A 16,413-nucleotide genomic window follows, 5' to 3' on the forward strand; every position below is an offset into this window, starting at 1 on the left:
TGCTCTGTCTCTCTCTGTCTCAAAAATAAACATAAAAAAAAAAAGGGGCGCCTGGGTGGCGCAGTTGGTTGGGCGTCCGACTTCAGCCAGGTCACGATCTCACGGTCTGTGAGTTCGAGCCCCGCGTCAGGCTCTGGGCTGATGGCTCGGAGCCTGGAGCCTGTTTCCGATTCTGTGTCTCCCTCTCTCTCTGCCCCTCCCCCGTTCATGCTCTGTCTCTCTCTGTCCCAAAAATAAATAAAAAACGTTGAAAAAAAAAAAAAATTTTTTTTTTTAAAAAATTTAAAAAAATTGTTGGAAAATAGATGAGTACATGGAGGTTTTCATATTTTCTTTTTATTACAGAAAATTTCAAACATAAGACTTAAAAAAAAAAAGATGGAAGTCTCTGAAATTGTTCAGAGTATAATGTACAGATAAAATTTTTCGCAGATTTTAGAAGACATTGGTATTTATTTGGTTGAGCAGCAGAGAAAGTTTCGAACCATATTCAGGAAAAACACTACATAAGAAGTTGCTACATTATTTGAATTAGCATTTACTTTTTTTTTTTTTGCTGTGTGTCACAGAATTCAAGTTAGTTAAATGCATGCACACTCTAGGAGAGGAGGGTGCAAACTAAAGTAGGACAGTGAACTTGACAAACCTTCAGCACAGTGAGTACAAGAAACTCTGTATTGTGGATTGAAGACGTCACTAGGAAGAATTCTCTAACTTCAAAAAATGTAACACTCAAAAGGATAAAGAGATTGTTATTTTAAAAAATTGAGTCAGGGAGGCCAGGGAAGTAAAATGCTAATCAGGCTGGGACAGGGAGATCCAGCAAATCAAAATATAAGCCAGAGAAGAAATAAACAGTCTAATTCAAATACTGCTGCCATTGTTTGGTTATTCTTAAAAACTGGGCAGCTTTCCTTCTTTGTGTCTTATTCACTGTTTTCCAGTTTCACCAAATTTAATTCTGTACAAATACTTGCCATTCCCCTTTCGTCATGTGCTATACAGACCTCCTTTAAGTTTCTGTAGAGTATATATTAGAACCTATACGTCTCTAACGAGATCTAAACTCCAAAATGCTGAAAACTCTTCACCTGCTCTCAAAGTGTGTATCTGTGCTCAGTGCTAAACTCACAAACATTCTGAATGACTTATACCAATGTTTTAAGACTTTCAAAATTCACTTGGAAACAGAAGTTGAAAATTGACAAATCGAGAAGCAAATTTAACAGGTATCATACCTTTGTACTCTTACAATTGTACCATCTGGAAAAATACTTTCTTCTTGTCCATCGGGAAATAGGTTTTTGATCGTCTGGTCAGGAAACGTGATTTCTTTTCTCCCGTTTGGGAAGTGTTTTTCTGTTTAAAAAAAATTACTGTAAATATTTTTATTTTATTTTTCTGGGTTTTTTTTTTTTTAAGTTTATTCAGTTTTTAGAGAGATAGCGTGAGCAGTGGAAGGGCAGAGAGAGGGGGCGACAGAGGATGCAAAGCAGGCTCTGTGCTAACAGCAGCGAGCCTGATGTAGGGCTTGAACTCGCAAACCGTGAGATCATGGCCTGAGCCGAGGTTAAATGCTCAACTGACTCAGCTACACAGGTGCCCCTTATTTTTTTTAAAAAGGAAACCATTTAATTAAGAAAGGGCAGAACAAGTTTTTACCTATTTGTCCACTTGAGAAATGTAAGACTTCTAGACCTTCTGGGTAAGTAGTGTGAGTGGTCTGGGCAGATGCATAGTAGTAGATCTGTAAAGACACAAAGTCAGTATGCCTTTTCTCTGGAGATGTTTGTTTTCTTTTTTTTTTTTTTTTAACGTTTATTCATTATTAAGAGACAGACACAGAGCGTGAGCAGGGGAGGGGTGGAGAGAGAGGGAGACACGGAATCTGAAGCAGGCTCCAGGCTCCGAGCTGTCAGCACAGAGCCCGACGCGGAGCTCAAACTCACAAACCGTGAGATCATGACCTGAGCCGAAGTCGTTACCTGACCGACGGAGCCACCCAGCCACCCCTCTCTGGAGATGTTTAAGCCATGGAGAAAAACACTGCTATGGAAACCTACCACTCTCTCATCTGGCATGACTTGCTTCACGTCACCATTAAAGAAAGTGACGGTGACAGTCTTCCCATCTGCACTCACTTCTTTTCGAGTTCCATTTGGAAACAATATAACATGGCACCCATTCTTATAAACCTTTTCTATCTACAAAAAAAGAGAAACAAGATTATCAATATGAGAGATTTCCTCCTGAGACCATATGATAAAAATGTCCCTAACTCTTTTCCAAATTGACTACTTTGATATCTCTCATAATACAAGCAACACTGTCACAAAAGAAGAAAAGTTAATAAACTCCCAAGTATCAACACACCACCATTCTTATGTCACCTATTCTACCAAAACCAACTCATTTTTTGCTGAATTTTCTTTTTTTAGAGTATAGTTGACTGTACACAATATTAGTGTCAGGTGTACAACATAGTGATCTTACAAGTCTATCCATTCTGCTCTGCTCACTTGTGACTTTCCCATCGGTCTCCAAACTATTACAATATCATCAACTATATTCCCTGTGCTGCACCTTTCATCCCCATCCCCATGATTTATTCATTCCCTAACTGGAAGCCTGTTTTTCCCACTCCCCTTGACCCATTTTGTCCATCCCCCGAACCCTTCCCCTCTGGCAACCATCAGTTTATTCTCTGTATTTATAGGTCTGATTCTGCTTTTGGTTTATTTATTTAATTTTTTAGATTCCACATGAGTGAAATCATATGATACTCAGTCTGACTTATACCATCCAGGTTTGCAGATGGCAAGATCATATCCTTTTTATGGCTGTGTGATATTCCTGTGTGTGTGTGTGTGTGTGTGTCTGACACACACACATCTTCCTTATCCATTTATTAATGTACACTTAGTTTGCTTCCATAAATTGGCTACTGTAAATAATGCTGCAATAAACATAGGGGCACATACATCTTTTCAAATTCAGGTCTTCGTTTTCTTTGGGTAAATACCCAGTAGTGGAATTACTGGATCATACAGTATTTCTATTTTAAACTTTTTTAGGAACCTCCGTACTGTTTCCACAGTGACTGCACCACTTTGCATTCCCATCAACAGTGTGCAAAAGGGTTCCTTTTTCCCCACATCCTCATTAACACTTTTTTGTCTTTTATTTCAGCCATTCTGACAGATGTAAGGTGATATCTCCTTGTGGTTTTGATTTGCATTTCCCTGACAGTGATGATGAGCATCTTTTCATGTGTCATCAGTATGTCGTCTTTGGAAAAATGCGTTCACATCCTCTGCCCATTTTTTAACTGGATTATTTGTTGTTTGGGTGTTGAGTCGTATAAGTTCTTCATATATTTTGGATATTAACACCTTATCAGATAAATAATTTGCAAATATCTTCTCCCATTCAGTAAGTTGCCTTTTGTTTTGTTATTGGTTCTCTTTGCTGTGTGCAAATGCTGTGTGCAAAAGCTTTTTATTTTGGTGTAGTCCCAATAGTTTATTTTTGCTTTTGTTTCTCTTGTCTTAGGAGACATATCTGGAAAAATGTTGCTATGTCCAATGTCGAAGAAAGTACCGCCTGTCTCTTCAAGTACTTTTATAGTTTTAGGCCTCACATTTAGGTCTTTAATCCATTTTGAGTTTGTTTTTATGTATGGTATAAATAAGTGGCCCAGTTTCATTCTTTGCTGGTAGCTGTCCAGTTTTCCTAACGCCATTTATTGAAGAGACTATCTTTTCCCCATTGGATATTCTAGCCTCATTTGTCAAGATTAACTGACCGTATAAGTATGGGTTTATTTCTGGGCTGTCTATTCGGTCCCATTGATCTAGGTGTCTATTTTTGTAACAAACTAATTCCTTCGTCATGGTATAACCTCCATGCTGTTTTCTCTGAATTCATGAAAAAGACTTTTTACAGTTTATTTGATCAAAACAGGGTCACATACAACACTTGATATATGTCTTAAATCTCAACCTTTAACAGTCCCTGCCCTGCCCCTTTTTAATGATAATTACTTATTAAAGGAACTGGGTCATTAACCATATAAAATTTCCCACATTCTGGAATTGGTTGACTGCTTTCCCATTATGGTGTCATCTACATGTTCTCATATATCCTTATACTTCCTGGAAACAAACTAGTAGTCACATCTAGAGGTGTGATTAAATTCTGGTTGAATTATTCTGACAAGAATACTCTCTAGGAACTGATGAGAGCTGCTTATAGCTACACATTCAGAAGGCAATCCCCTGCTGTCCTCATGAACTCAAGACCAACTGAGTCACATTAGTTAGATCTGCCTTGAAGCCCCATCAACCTGTCATCCATGGGTTCATGGTTTTTCATGACTACCGCCCAGAACCTGTATTTCAATTAGAGATTGCAAAGTAATGATTCTCAAGTTTTCTCATTCCTTTTCCATTTATTAGCTAGAATTCTTCTTTAAAAAAAAAAAAAAAAAAAAAAAAAAAAAAAAAAAACCTTTTCCTGTACCAACTCTGCTTTAGTATAACAAATTATTGGTGGGAAAGTCTAACTACTTCCTTTGACTATTGTTATTTTGTCCTTTCTCACTCCTCAAGACTAGCAGTGAATTTTGGCTTTATCATTTCAATTAAAATGGGTCAAATTAAGGTATTCAGAAAAGTAAATTTTCTATAAACCTGAGGAAAAACTACCTCATTCCCTCCCTGCTAACAAACCCTGTTTATGTCCCCCTTCCCTTTTCATTCTTACTTCTAGCTGGAACACTAAGCCAGGCGATTTCCTGCTCAAAACCTTTCCTAAGCACAAGAATAAAACTGTGCACCTAGAGATGGACAGAAAGGCTGCAGGAAGGATAAGGCCTAGAACAGAGGCTTTTAAAAAGTACCAAAGATTACAAAGGCTTTTTAGCTATGTTTAGAGAAAGAACAGAGTTTAAACAAAGAACTGTATTCCCTCCTTTGCTGTATCCCTAAACTAGAAAGGGCAGCTAAATGCCTGTGTGTGTCTAGCATTTTTAGGAGTCCAAAGACTCAAGCTAAGGTCACACCCCAAGGAACTAAAGTTCTTAAGGTCCCTCAGTGGTCTGGAAGATCAATTATTTTAGAATCTTAAATGTTCCAATTCTACTTTAACCTATACTTATTTCTTATAATATTCATTATTTAAAAAAAAAAAGTTTAACCTTTCCATCAGGATGACTGATTTCTCCCTGGATTTCTTCTTTTTCCTCTTTTTTGTCATCCTTTTTATATTCAGGATCTGAAAGGTCCACTGATTCAGGGGGCTCCCTGGGTGAGGCAGTCTGTAAGGACAAAAGGCTCTCTTTCATCTGTCATAAAGGACGTGTAATAACATTTCAAGCAGCTAAAATTTACATTTATTTCCAAATGCCAGATTCTCCTATTATAGGATTTGACAGCTAGCATTTGGTGTTTATAAAAAACATTTACAGGGCGCCTGGGTGGCTTAGTCGGTTAAGCGTCTGACTTCGGCTCAGGTCATGATCTCACAGTTCTTGGGTTCAAGCCCCACATTGGGCTCTGTACTGACAGCTTAGAGCCTGGAGCCTGCTTCAAATTCTATGCCTCCCTCTCTTTCTGCTCCTCCCCCACTCATGCTCTGTCTCTCTCTCCTTCAAAAATAAATAAAAACATTAAAAAATAAAAAAATAAAAAAAACATTTACAATGTTAGGTAAAAAACCTTTATAAATGGTTTAGAAACTTAAGTCAGTTAACTAAGCAGTTTCAAGCCTGAGTAATCTATGTCTAAATATATAAAAATATAGAGATTTACTTGTCCCTTATCCAAACTGCCTAAGTCACGAGGAGGCACAGTCTTGGATCTTCGAGATGGATTACCTGTTAGAATATAATTGTCGGAGTTAGTTTTCATATTTAATTGAAAGTTTTAAATTTACTTAATATTATGGTCAAATATTTCCTTAGTTCATATCCTTTTGTGAACTACTATCCTTTACCCATTAGCTAAGGAAGTCTTAATGTTTTTCTTTACTAATTCATAGGAGTTCATTATAGAACTTCAAATATTTATTCAGGCACTTAAGTCCAGTGTGACCCAAGAAAGACAAGGACAATATCCAATTTCTGAGAATTTACAATCTGGAGGAACAGACAGGTGCTCAACTAACCTAACAGATGAACCCAAAGGTATTTTGGAGCTAATCACAAGGACTTTAGTTAGAGGTTAGATGTAGGGTAGATATAATAGAGGCATCCAAGAATACATCTCGAATTTTGCTTGACAAAATAACTGGGTATTAAAATCCAGACCTAATTGCTGTGGTTTAAACTGTTTAGGTTATGACCAGCACACCAATCATATACTATATTAGTAATACATACGTTATAGAATAAGTGTATACACATATACACACACTCACCAACAACAAATTAAGGTGAATTTTAAAAAATATACTGACATTCTAATATTTTTTTCCTATGTGCCAAAGGGCCATATTAAAAAGATGCCCAAGGGGAGGGTGGGTGATGGGCATTGAGGAGGGCACCTGTTGGGATGAGCACTGGGTGTTGTATGGAAAACAATGTGACAATAAATTTCATATTAAAAACAAAAAAACCATGCCCAAAATTTGCAAGTTTGTTTCAAGTACGTGCCACTAGATGCTACACAGAGAGCACACTAAAGAACAGAAGCAGAGTCCATTCAGGCAGTTGGCGGGCATCTGAGAAGGCTTGTGCAGTACTCAGGGAGACAGAAATGTTCTGACTGCACTGTGTTAAATCACTGATAGGTTCCAAAGAGCTGGGTTTCATACGGTTCAACCTACTTAATCGATTCAGAAACTATCAACATCAGAAGGATTAGTTTAGAGATCCCTGGGAGTGCATTTTGGCTTGGGCAAACGGGTAGATGGTAGATGGTTCTGGGGACGAGAGGAATGCTCTGTTTTGATGTGATAAACGAAGAACAATTGCCTGCACCTTACTTACATGTGCAAAGTAAGCTCTGTTGGACCTCACTCCTAAATGTTTTAACCATCCTCCATAGAAAAGACTAATATCCCCATTTTAGAGGTAAGGAAAACGAGGCTGAGGTTAAATAACGTGCCAAAGTTGTCAGCTAATAAAGCAAACCAGGATTCAATCCTATGGAGCTTAATTCTTCTCTCAAGCTGTTCATGAGCAGAAACTGGAAGCCTCTAAGCAGAGACCCACTGAGAGGACCAGGACACATGAGCAGGAGCATGGAGCTCTGACTCCTGAGTCTGTGTTCACTACTTTGAGTATAAACATACCTTATAAAATTACATATCTTATAAAAGTTGGGACAGATTAAATTATTTAATAAACAGTGCTGGAATAGCTAGATATAGACAATATAGGAGGATAGGTTTATGACCGCAAGATAGGGAAGACTTAAGAGGCACCACCCGTAAAGTAAAAAAACTGAAATTCAACAACATTAAGTAAGAATCTTGGGAATTGTGGGGAATTATAAGGTACCATCAAGCATCATGGCAGTATAAGTCATTCCTTTTTTCCTTCTCTTTTTAAACAACTAATTAGACATCTATAACCAAATGAAAGTACCTCAGCACCTCACACCAAGGGATCTGGGAGGTTTCCTACCCACCTGGGCATCCAAAAATAGGACCTCAGTAAGGGACGCAGATCCAAGGGAGTTAGTGAACCTGCCCCGTCCCCATTCACCATGACTGGAAAAGAAACCCAGAGAGCACAAACCTTGGTGGATACCCACAGACAAAAGAGAATTTGCAGAAGTCTAGTCCACCCTGAGGGGAGATTCCAACATGCCACTGGAAAAGGACAGCGATGAGTTTGGATGCAGAGAGGGAGGAACTTGCCAGAGCTGCTCCCCTCCCCAGGGAGACACAGCACGCTGTTGTTTGGCAGTGGCAGTAACAACCTCTCCAAAGGAAGTGATAGCAAAGCAAAAGCAAAAAGTGACTGCCCAGCTAGGCCAGTTACATGGGTTGTGGCTAAAGAAACATCTGTTTCCAACAGCACCCAGATCTCTAAGGAGAGACCCCCATGACTTGGAGAAGGAAAGAGAAAGGGAAGGAAGCATACTAGAATATCAAAGGTCATTACAGGAATGTTGTTCCTGCTGTCTGCTTCAGCACTTCAACATGAAGTCCACCCACAAGCCTCTGGTAGTACCCCACTCGAAGATCTTCGAGTGGCACCCCCAAAGCCCAAGTGCTAAACCCACACCTCTCCTAACTCTGCTACCAGCTCCTTATGTGCCCTCCCAACTACAACCAAAGAGCAAGATTCAATAAACAGGGAGCATGCTCAGAAAATAGGCCACAGTTGGTGAGCAGGGGAATAACTACAAATTTGGGCCATTTTACCACCTTCTGGAATACAGAAGAATGGTTTCTAACAGCTAGACTGGTGAACTATAAAAACCAAAGAAATCATAAAAACTAAGAAGGTATCTGCTATTTCAAATGGGAAAGCAGAAGTCCATAGCTACAAACAGTATAAAAAATTAAGGAAACATGGCATCACAAAAAGAAACTAATAGGTCTCTAGCAACAAAACTCAAAGATATGAAATACCACATCTGATAAAGAATTCAAAACTGCTCTTGTGAAGAAATTCAACAAGTTACAAGAAAACTCAAAGACAATTCCATGACGTCATGGAACAAAATTAATGAACAGGAGTTCTTTACAAAACAGACTGAAATTATAAACAAGAACCAAACAAATTCTGGACCTGAAGAATTCAACAAATAAGATGAAGATGCAATAGAAAGCATCTGTAGCAGAGCAGAACACATGGAAGAGAAAATAAGTGACTTGGAGGACAGGAATATAGAAATAACAACAGAAGAGGCATAGGAACTAAGATTAAGAAAGAGTGAGGAAAGCCAACAAGAGCTATGAGATTCCACCAGAGAGCCAAATATTGGAAGAATTGGGGTTCCACAAGAAGAGAAGAAAAGGGACAGAGAGTTTATTTAAAGAAATCATAGCTGAGGAGAGCCTGGGTGGCTCAGTTGGTTAAGCATCCAATCTTGGCTCAGGTCATGATCTCATTGTTTGTGAGTTCAAGCCCCACATCAGGCTCTGTACTGACAGGTCAGAGCCTGGAGCCTGCTTCAGATTCTGAGTCTCCCTGTCTCTGTGCCCTTCCCCGACTTGTGCTCGCTCGCTCTCTCTCTCTCTCTCTCTCTCAAAAATAATAAATGAATAAACTTTAAAAAATAAAATACAGAAATAATAGCTGAGAACCTGTCAAATGTGGGCAAGGACTTGAACAAACAAGTCCATGAAATAGGACACCCTATTACCTTAATGCAAGACCTTCTCCAAGATACATTATAATGAAACTGTCAAAAATTAATCACAAAGAAGAATCTTAAAGGCAGCCAGGAGAAAAAAAAAAAAAAAAAAAAAGGTAACATGCAACCCCCCCCCCCAAAAAAAAACCCCAAGACAAACCAAATGAGGCTACCAGTGGATTTCTCAGCAGAAACTCTATAGGCCTGGAGACAGTGGAATGACATATTCAAAGTGATGAAAGATAAATATTGCCAGCCAAGAATATTATATCCAGGAAAATTATCTCCTTCAGATATGAAGGAGAAATAAAGGCTTTCTCAGATAAACAAAAGCAGAGGGAGTTTAATCACCTGCTGTGCAAGAAATGCTGAAAACAACTCTTCAAGCTGAAACAAAAAGATGCTAATCAGCATCATGAAAACATGTAAAAGTAAACAACACAATGGTAAAGATGAAAAATTTATAATCAGGGGCGCCTGGGTGGCTCAGTCAGTTGAGCGTCCAACTTCGGCTCAGGTCATGATCTCACAGTTCGTGGGTTCGAGCCCCGCATCGGGCTCTGTGCTGACAGCTCAGAGCCTGGAGCCTGCTTCCGATTCTGTGCCTCCCTCTCTCCCTCTGCCCCTCCCCTGCTCATGCTCTGTCTCTCTGCCTCTCAAAAATAAAGAAACGTAATAAAAAAAATTAAAAAAAAAAAGAAAAATTTATAATCAAATACAGAAAACTCCAAATCTACAATAAGATGGTATATTAACCACTTAACTATAGTATAAAGGTTAAAGGAAAAGAACACTAAATAACTATCACTCGGTGAAAAGCTAAAAGCTTTTCTTTGGAGATTAGGAAAAAGACAAAGATGCCTACTTTTACCACTTTTATTCAACATAAAATTGGAAGTCCTAGCCACAGCCATTAGGCAAGAAAAATAAAAAGCATCCAAATTTATCCAATTTGAATTAGAAGCAAAAGTTTCACTATTTGCAGATGACGTACTAAATATAGAAAACCCTAAAGACTCAACCAAAAAATCTATTAGAACTAGTAAATGTTGTTGTAAAGTTATAGGATACAAAAATTAACAAAGAAACTAGCTGAATTTCTATCCACTAATAACAAGCTATCAGAAAGAGAAATTTAAGAAAACGATTCCATGTTACATCAACAAGAATAAAATATCTAGGAATAAATTTATCCAAGGAGGTGAAAGACCTATAGTCTGAAAACTGTAAGACTGATAAAAGAAATTGAAGATGACACAAATAAATGGAAAGATACATTATGCTTCTGGGAAGAATTAAAATGTTCATACTACCCAAAGCAATCTACAGATTCAGTGCAATCCCATCAAAATACCAAAGACATTTTTCACAAAACAAAGAATGCTAAAATTTGTATAGAACCACAGAAGACCCCAAATAGCCAAAGCAATCCTAAGAAAAAAGAACAAAGCTGGAGGCATCACAATTGCTGGTTTCAAACTATACTGCTAAACTAGAGTAATTAAAACGTATGGTACTGGCATAAAAAAGGACACACAGACCCATGGAATAGAACAGAAAGCCCAGAATTAAACCCTCACATATACAAACAGTTAATATTCAACAAAGGAGCCAAGAACACTCAACGAGGAAAGATAGTCTCTTCAACCAATGATGTGAAAACCGAACACATGCAGAAAAGTAAAATTGGATCTCTTTTTAGACCACTCATAAAATTAATTTGAAATGGATTAAAGACTTAAACATAAAACCTGATACCATAAAACTTCTAGAGGAGAACACGGAAGTAATCCCTTGACATTGGTCTTGGCAATGATTTCTTGGATATGACACCATAAGCACAAGCAACAAAAGCAAAAATCAACAAATCAAAAATCAAAAGCTTCTGCACAACAAAAGAAACAATTGACAAAATGAAAAGGCAACACACAGAATGGGAGAAAACTTTTGCAGAGTTAATATCCAAAATACAGAAAAACTCATACAACTCAATAACAAAATAATGTAACTGAAAAATGGGCAAAGGAATTAAATAAGCATTTTTCCAAAGAAGACGTACAAATGACCAACAGTACATGAAAAGATGTTCAACTTCACTAATCATCTAGGAACTGCAAATCAAAACCACAAGATATCACTTCACACTTGCCAGAAAAGCTATCATCAAGAAGACAAGAGGTAACAAGTATTAGCAAGGATGTGGAGAAAAGGAAATCCTTATGCACTGTTGGTGGGCATATAAACTGGTTCATCCACTATGGAAGTTCCTCAAAAAAACAAAAATAGATCTACCATATGATCCAGCAATGCCACTTCTGAGTACATACTCAAAGGAAATAAAAACAGGATATTGAAGCCTATGTTTACTGCAGCATTACTCACAATAGCCAAGATATGGAAACAACCTAAGTGCCCCTCAGTGTATGAATAAAGATGTGATACAGATACACAACAGAATATTATTTTGCCATGAGAAAGAAAGATATACTGCTATTTGCAATAACATGGATGCACCTTGGGGACATTATGCTAAGTGAGATAAGTCAGACAGAGACAGACAAATATTGTATGATATCACTTACAAGTGGAATCTAAAGAAGCCAAACTTGTAAAACAAGAGTGAAACCATGGTTACCAGGGAGGGGGAGTTTGGGGGATAGGGGAGATGTTGTTTAAAGGTATAAACTTGCAACAAGTAGTAAATAAGTCCTAGAACAGTATAGTGAATATAGGTAATATTGTATTATAATGAACAATTTGGCTAAGAAACTAGATCTTAAACTCTTCAACCATTAAAAAGACATAATAACTAGGTGTGCCTGGGTGGCTCAGTCGGTTAAGCATCCAACTTCGGCTCAGGTCATGATCTCATGGTTGGTGGGTTCGAGCCCCACATCAGGCTCTTTGCTGACAGCTCAGGGCCTAGAGCCTGCTATGGATTCTGTGTCTCCCTCTCTCTCTGCCCCTCCCCTGCTCATGCTCTCTCATAAATAAATGAACGTTAAAAAACTTTTTTTAAAGATATAATTATGTGATATGATAGAGGTATTAATTATCACTACACTGGCAATAATAATATATAGATACATATATCAACATTATTATATACCTTAAATTTATACAATGTTGTATGTCAAATACATTTTCAATTAAAAAAAGGAAAAGAGTTTTGGTTCACCAAAAGATATCATAAAGAGTAAAAAGGCAGGCCACAGACTGGAAGAAGATATTTGCAATGTGTGTAACTCTTAAATGATTACAACGGAGGGAGGGGAAATCCCCCCACAAACCAATAACAAAAAAGACAACACCACAGAATGAGTAAAAGACCTGATCAATTTTCTCATAGAGGGAATCTAAATAGGTAATAAACATAGGCAATGGTATTTAACATATTTAGTAATCCCAGTAATGCAAATCAAAACTATGATGAGACAGTTTTCATCCGTACCAGACTGGCAAAAATTGAAGTCTGACAATACCAAGTATCAACAAGGTGTGGAGCAGTGCAAGCACTTACATTACTTTGCTGGTTAGGCAGTAAAATCATTTTGGAAAATGTCTTGGCAAAATCTATGAGTGTTAAAGATATTCTTACTGATTACCCAGTAATTGCAGTATGTGCCCTAGAGAAATGAATGTAACCAGAGACGTTTACGAATGTTCACAGCATCATTGTTTAACATCCCAAACTTAAAAAAAATTTAACCATCAACAGGTTAATTTTAATATATTCATAAACATTCAAACTGCCTTGCAGGAAAATTAGTGAACTAGAGTTGCAGATCAACATGACTCTCAAAAACAATGTACAGTAAAAGACAACAGAATACATACAGTATAACTATTCAGAAAGTTCAAAAAGCATTTTTGTAGGACTGCACTTATAAGAGTAGAAACTACACAGATAGGGAATATAATATGATCATGGAGGTGAGAGCTCTGGGGTGCTGTTACTCTCTTTATCTTGCTGGTATTTATCCAAGTATTTCCTTTACAACCATCAAGCTGCATATGTTATATCCACTTTTATAAATTCAATTCATGAAAATAATTTCTAAAAATTCCTGGTAAATGAAAAATCTAGTTGTGAAAACAAAAGTTAATGAGAGAATATATATATTTGTGACCTAAGGATTGAGAAGGATTTCTTAAAGTCATAAAAAAAGATGGATAAATTCCATATTAAAAGGAAAAACATGTATATAAAAAACACAAACCGAAAGCTAAACCCAGACTGGGAAAAGATCGTGGCAGTGTTTGTAACTGAGAAAGGATTGGTACGCAGAATAACTTCAATAAAGAGAAGCCACTCCCTAAAAAGTTTTAAATGGGCAAAAGAAATGAACAGGCAATAAACAAAAGAGGAAACCCAAATGCCCATTAAATATACAAAAAGATGCTCACATGACCTTACCAGGAATCAGAGAAATGCATATTAAAATTACACTAACCCACCATTTCATGCCCATCTGACTGGCCACAGTCTTAAAGTCCGACCAGGTCAAGGGTTGGTAGGCACAAATAGCATACTCTGCTGACAGTAAAAAAACTGGCAAAGCCACTTTGCAGAGCAAAGGGAAAATCTCCTCCAGTAGCACAAACCTGGTATGACCCAGCATCCTACTCTTGATATGTATCCTGGAGAAACTCACATGACAGATATTTTCTTCAGCCTTATTCATTCTATTGACAAACTGGGGGAAAACATGAAGTCCATCAACAGGAAAACTCAACTGTGCAAATATACATGGAATCTGTATAGCTATTAAAATCAACAAACTAGAGTTTTATATGTATTAATGTGGGCATCAAAATATTGAGAGAAAAAAGCAAATTGTAGAGGGATACATAGAAACAATACTATATTGATTTATGGACATAATGTGGTAAAAGAATGAAAAACAAGCAAAGGAATGTTGTCAGGGTGGAAGTTGGGGAGAATACATAGGGGCTTCAATGATATTTTACAATGTTTTACTTCTTACATTAGGTGTAAATTCTCTATTCTTTAAATTCCTAATATATTTTGTAAAAATATCATGCAACTTCTTACCTTGTGTCGGCAAATGGTTTTTCTTGTATTTTTCTACCCGGGTTCCTGAAGAAATCTGACTCTTTTGTAATCGAACTGATGAATTCTATAGTATGAGATAATTTTGAATATAAAATTAGTACTTGTCTACATATTAGTACAATGAATGAAACTAAAACTCAGCTTGCAAGGAGAATGGCTTAAGTTTGTTTATGTTGTTTTCATTTATCATCACTACAGGTCAGAGTGAACAAGCTATTATTTATGAATGTACTATACACACACACACACACACACACACACACACACACACACACACCCCACCTTTGGAAAAACAGATGGCCCTGAACAACGCTGTGGGGGTTAGGGGCACTGATCTCCGAAGAAGTTGAAAATCCATGTACAACTTTGGACTACCTCAAAATTTGACTACTAATAGCCTACTGTTGACGAGAAGCCTTACTAACAATATAAACAGATTAGCACATATTTTTATGTCATATGTATTATACACCATATTCTTTTTTTTTTTAAGTAGGCACCACACCCAGTGTGGAGCCCAGTGCAGGGCTTGAACTCAACCCTGAGATTAAGAGTCAGACGCTTAACTGAGTGAGCCACCCATGTGCCCTATGTATTGTATTCTTACAATAAAGTTAGCTAGAGAAAAGAAAATGTTATTAAGAAAGTCATACACTCAGGGGAACCTGAGTGGCTCAGTCGGTTGAGCCTTCGACTTCGGCTCAGGTACTGATCTCCTGGTTCATGAGTTGAAGCCCCACGTCAGGCTCGCAGGTGTCAACGCAGTTGTCCCCCTCTCTCTCTGTCCCACCCCTGCTTGCACTCTCTCAAAAATATATAAAATGTTTAAAATAAATAAAACTTTTTTTAAATTTAAAAAATGAAAAAAAATTGTACAGAAGAGAAAATATATTTACAGTGCTGTACCGTATTTATTGAAAAATTGTGTGCAAGTGGACCCACACAGCTCAAACCCATGTTGCTCAAGGGTCAACTGTATATTCATTCTTCAAGTGAGGGCATAACAGACAACATAAAATGAAAGTCTTCTGTAACTGTTGCCAGATTAGCCAGAGAAGAGGGCAGTTAGTTACTCCTCAACATCAGCAAAACCCCCTTATCTCTACCTCGCCTGTGAACACTTCCCAACCATCTTGCTCCACTTTGAGCCCTAGCTCCTTACTAAGATGGCTCACCACTGCCTCCTTCTAGGGATGGAAATTTCTCACCCTCAGAATTTACACCCCTAGGTTTAGAGGCAGGGTACAGGTAGGTCTTCCTTGCTCCCCATCACTGATTCCAACCAAATCTCTCTCCTGCCTAACCACCCCTGTCCTAGTTCTGTGTCTCATGTCCACAACTCACCCAACACGTACTCACCTTGCCAGGAGATAACTCCACTGCCTTAGCTTCAGTTTCCCAACCTACTCTATCCTCCCTCAGCCATGGACACCAATGGCAAACTCTACAACTGGTCATTATCAATATGTGCAATTACCAATAACTGCAAACATCTCATTTTCAAAGCCTTTGAATCCAGAATGTGGGGAATTCTACAAAATCATTAGCCTGGTCTACTGAAAAAGCCAATGCCATTTAATAAAATGCTATAGTATCCAGGGGTAAGATGCCATGATTTCTGCAATTAGCTTCACATGGTACAGCAAAACACATACACACAAGTGGTTAAATATTAACAGTGATTGAATCTAGGTGACTCTTCAGGTGGTCATCCTATTATTCTTTCAAATGTCTCTATTTGGGGAAGCTGTTATAATAAAAAGTTTGGGGAGGTGGGGAGAACCCCACTTTCTTCTGACTGCTATATCTAGCTCATTCCTCTAACACCCTAACTCCACCAACTGTACAGGGTCCTACAATTCATTAATCCATATTCCATGTAGATTTTCTATGTCCCTCAAAACCTTATGGTCTTATGCAGCTTAAACCAAGTTTCACCACAGTGACTCTGGTTGCATATACTGTTGCCTCCATGCCCTCAACTCACTTTGTGGTATTCACCTGGATGACCACACCTCTTCTAAA

General features: G+C 37.8%; 1 protein-coding gene across 4 annotated transcripts in view; it reads right to left on the reverse strand.

The window, feature by feature from the left end:
* Nucleotides 1–16,413, reverse strand: part of CENPJ (centromere protein J) — a 55,930-nt gene that overhangs the window by 1,649 nt on the left and 37,868 nt on the right. For all 4 annotated transcript variants that reach the window (XM_049646687.1, XM_049646686.1, XM_049646684.1 and 1 more), the window contains 6 exons: nucleotides 14,368–14,452; nucleotides 5,811–5,875; nucleotides 5,198–5,317; nucleotides 2,064–2,204; nucleotides 1,663–1,747; nucleotides 1,239–1,359 (listed from right to left, as the gene is read on the reverse strand). In XM_049646687.1, the coding sequence (XP_049502644.1) occupies nucleotides 1,239–1,359; nucleotides 1,663–1,747; nucleotides 2,064–2,204; nucleotides 5,198–5,317; nucleotides 5,811–5,875; nucleotides 14,368–14,452 (617 nt within the window). The remainder of the gene's footprint in view (nucleotides 1–1,238; nucleotides 1,360–1,662; nucleotides 1,748–2,063; nucleotides 2,205–5,197; nucleotides 5,318–5,810; nucleotides 5,876–14,367; nucleotides 14,453–16,413) is intronic.

This window comes from Panthera uncia (genome assembly GCF_023721935.1).
Source record: "Panthera uncia isolate 11264 chromosome A1 unlocalized genomic scaffold, Puncia_PCG_1.0 HiC_scaffold_16, whole genome shotgun sequence".
Taxonomy (NCBI): domain Eukaryota; kingdom Metazoa; phylum Chordata; class Mammalia; order Carnivora; family Felidae; genus Panthera; species Panthera uncia.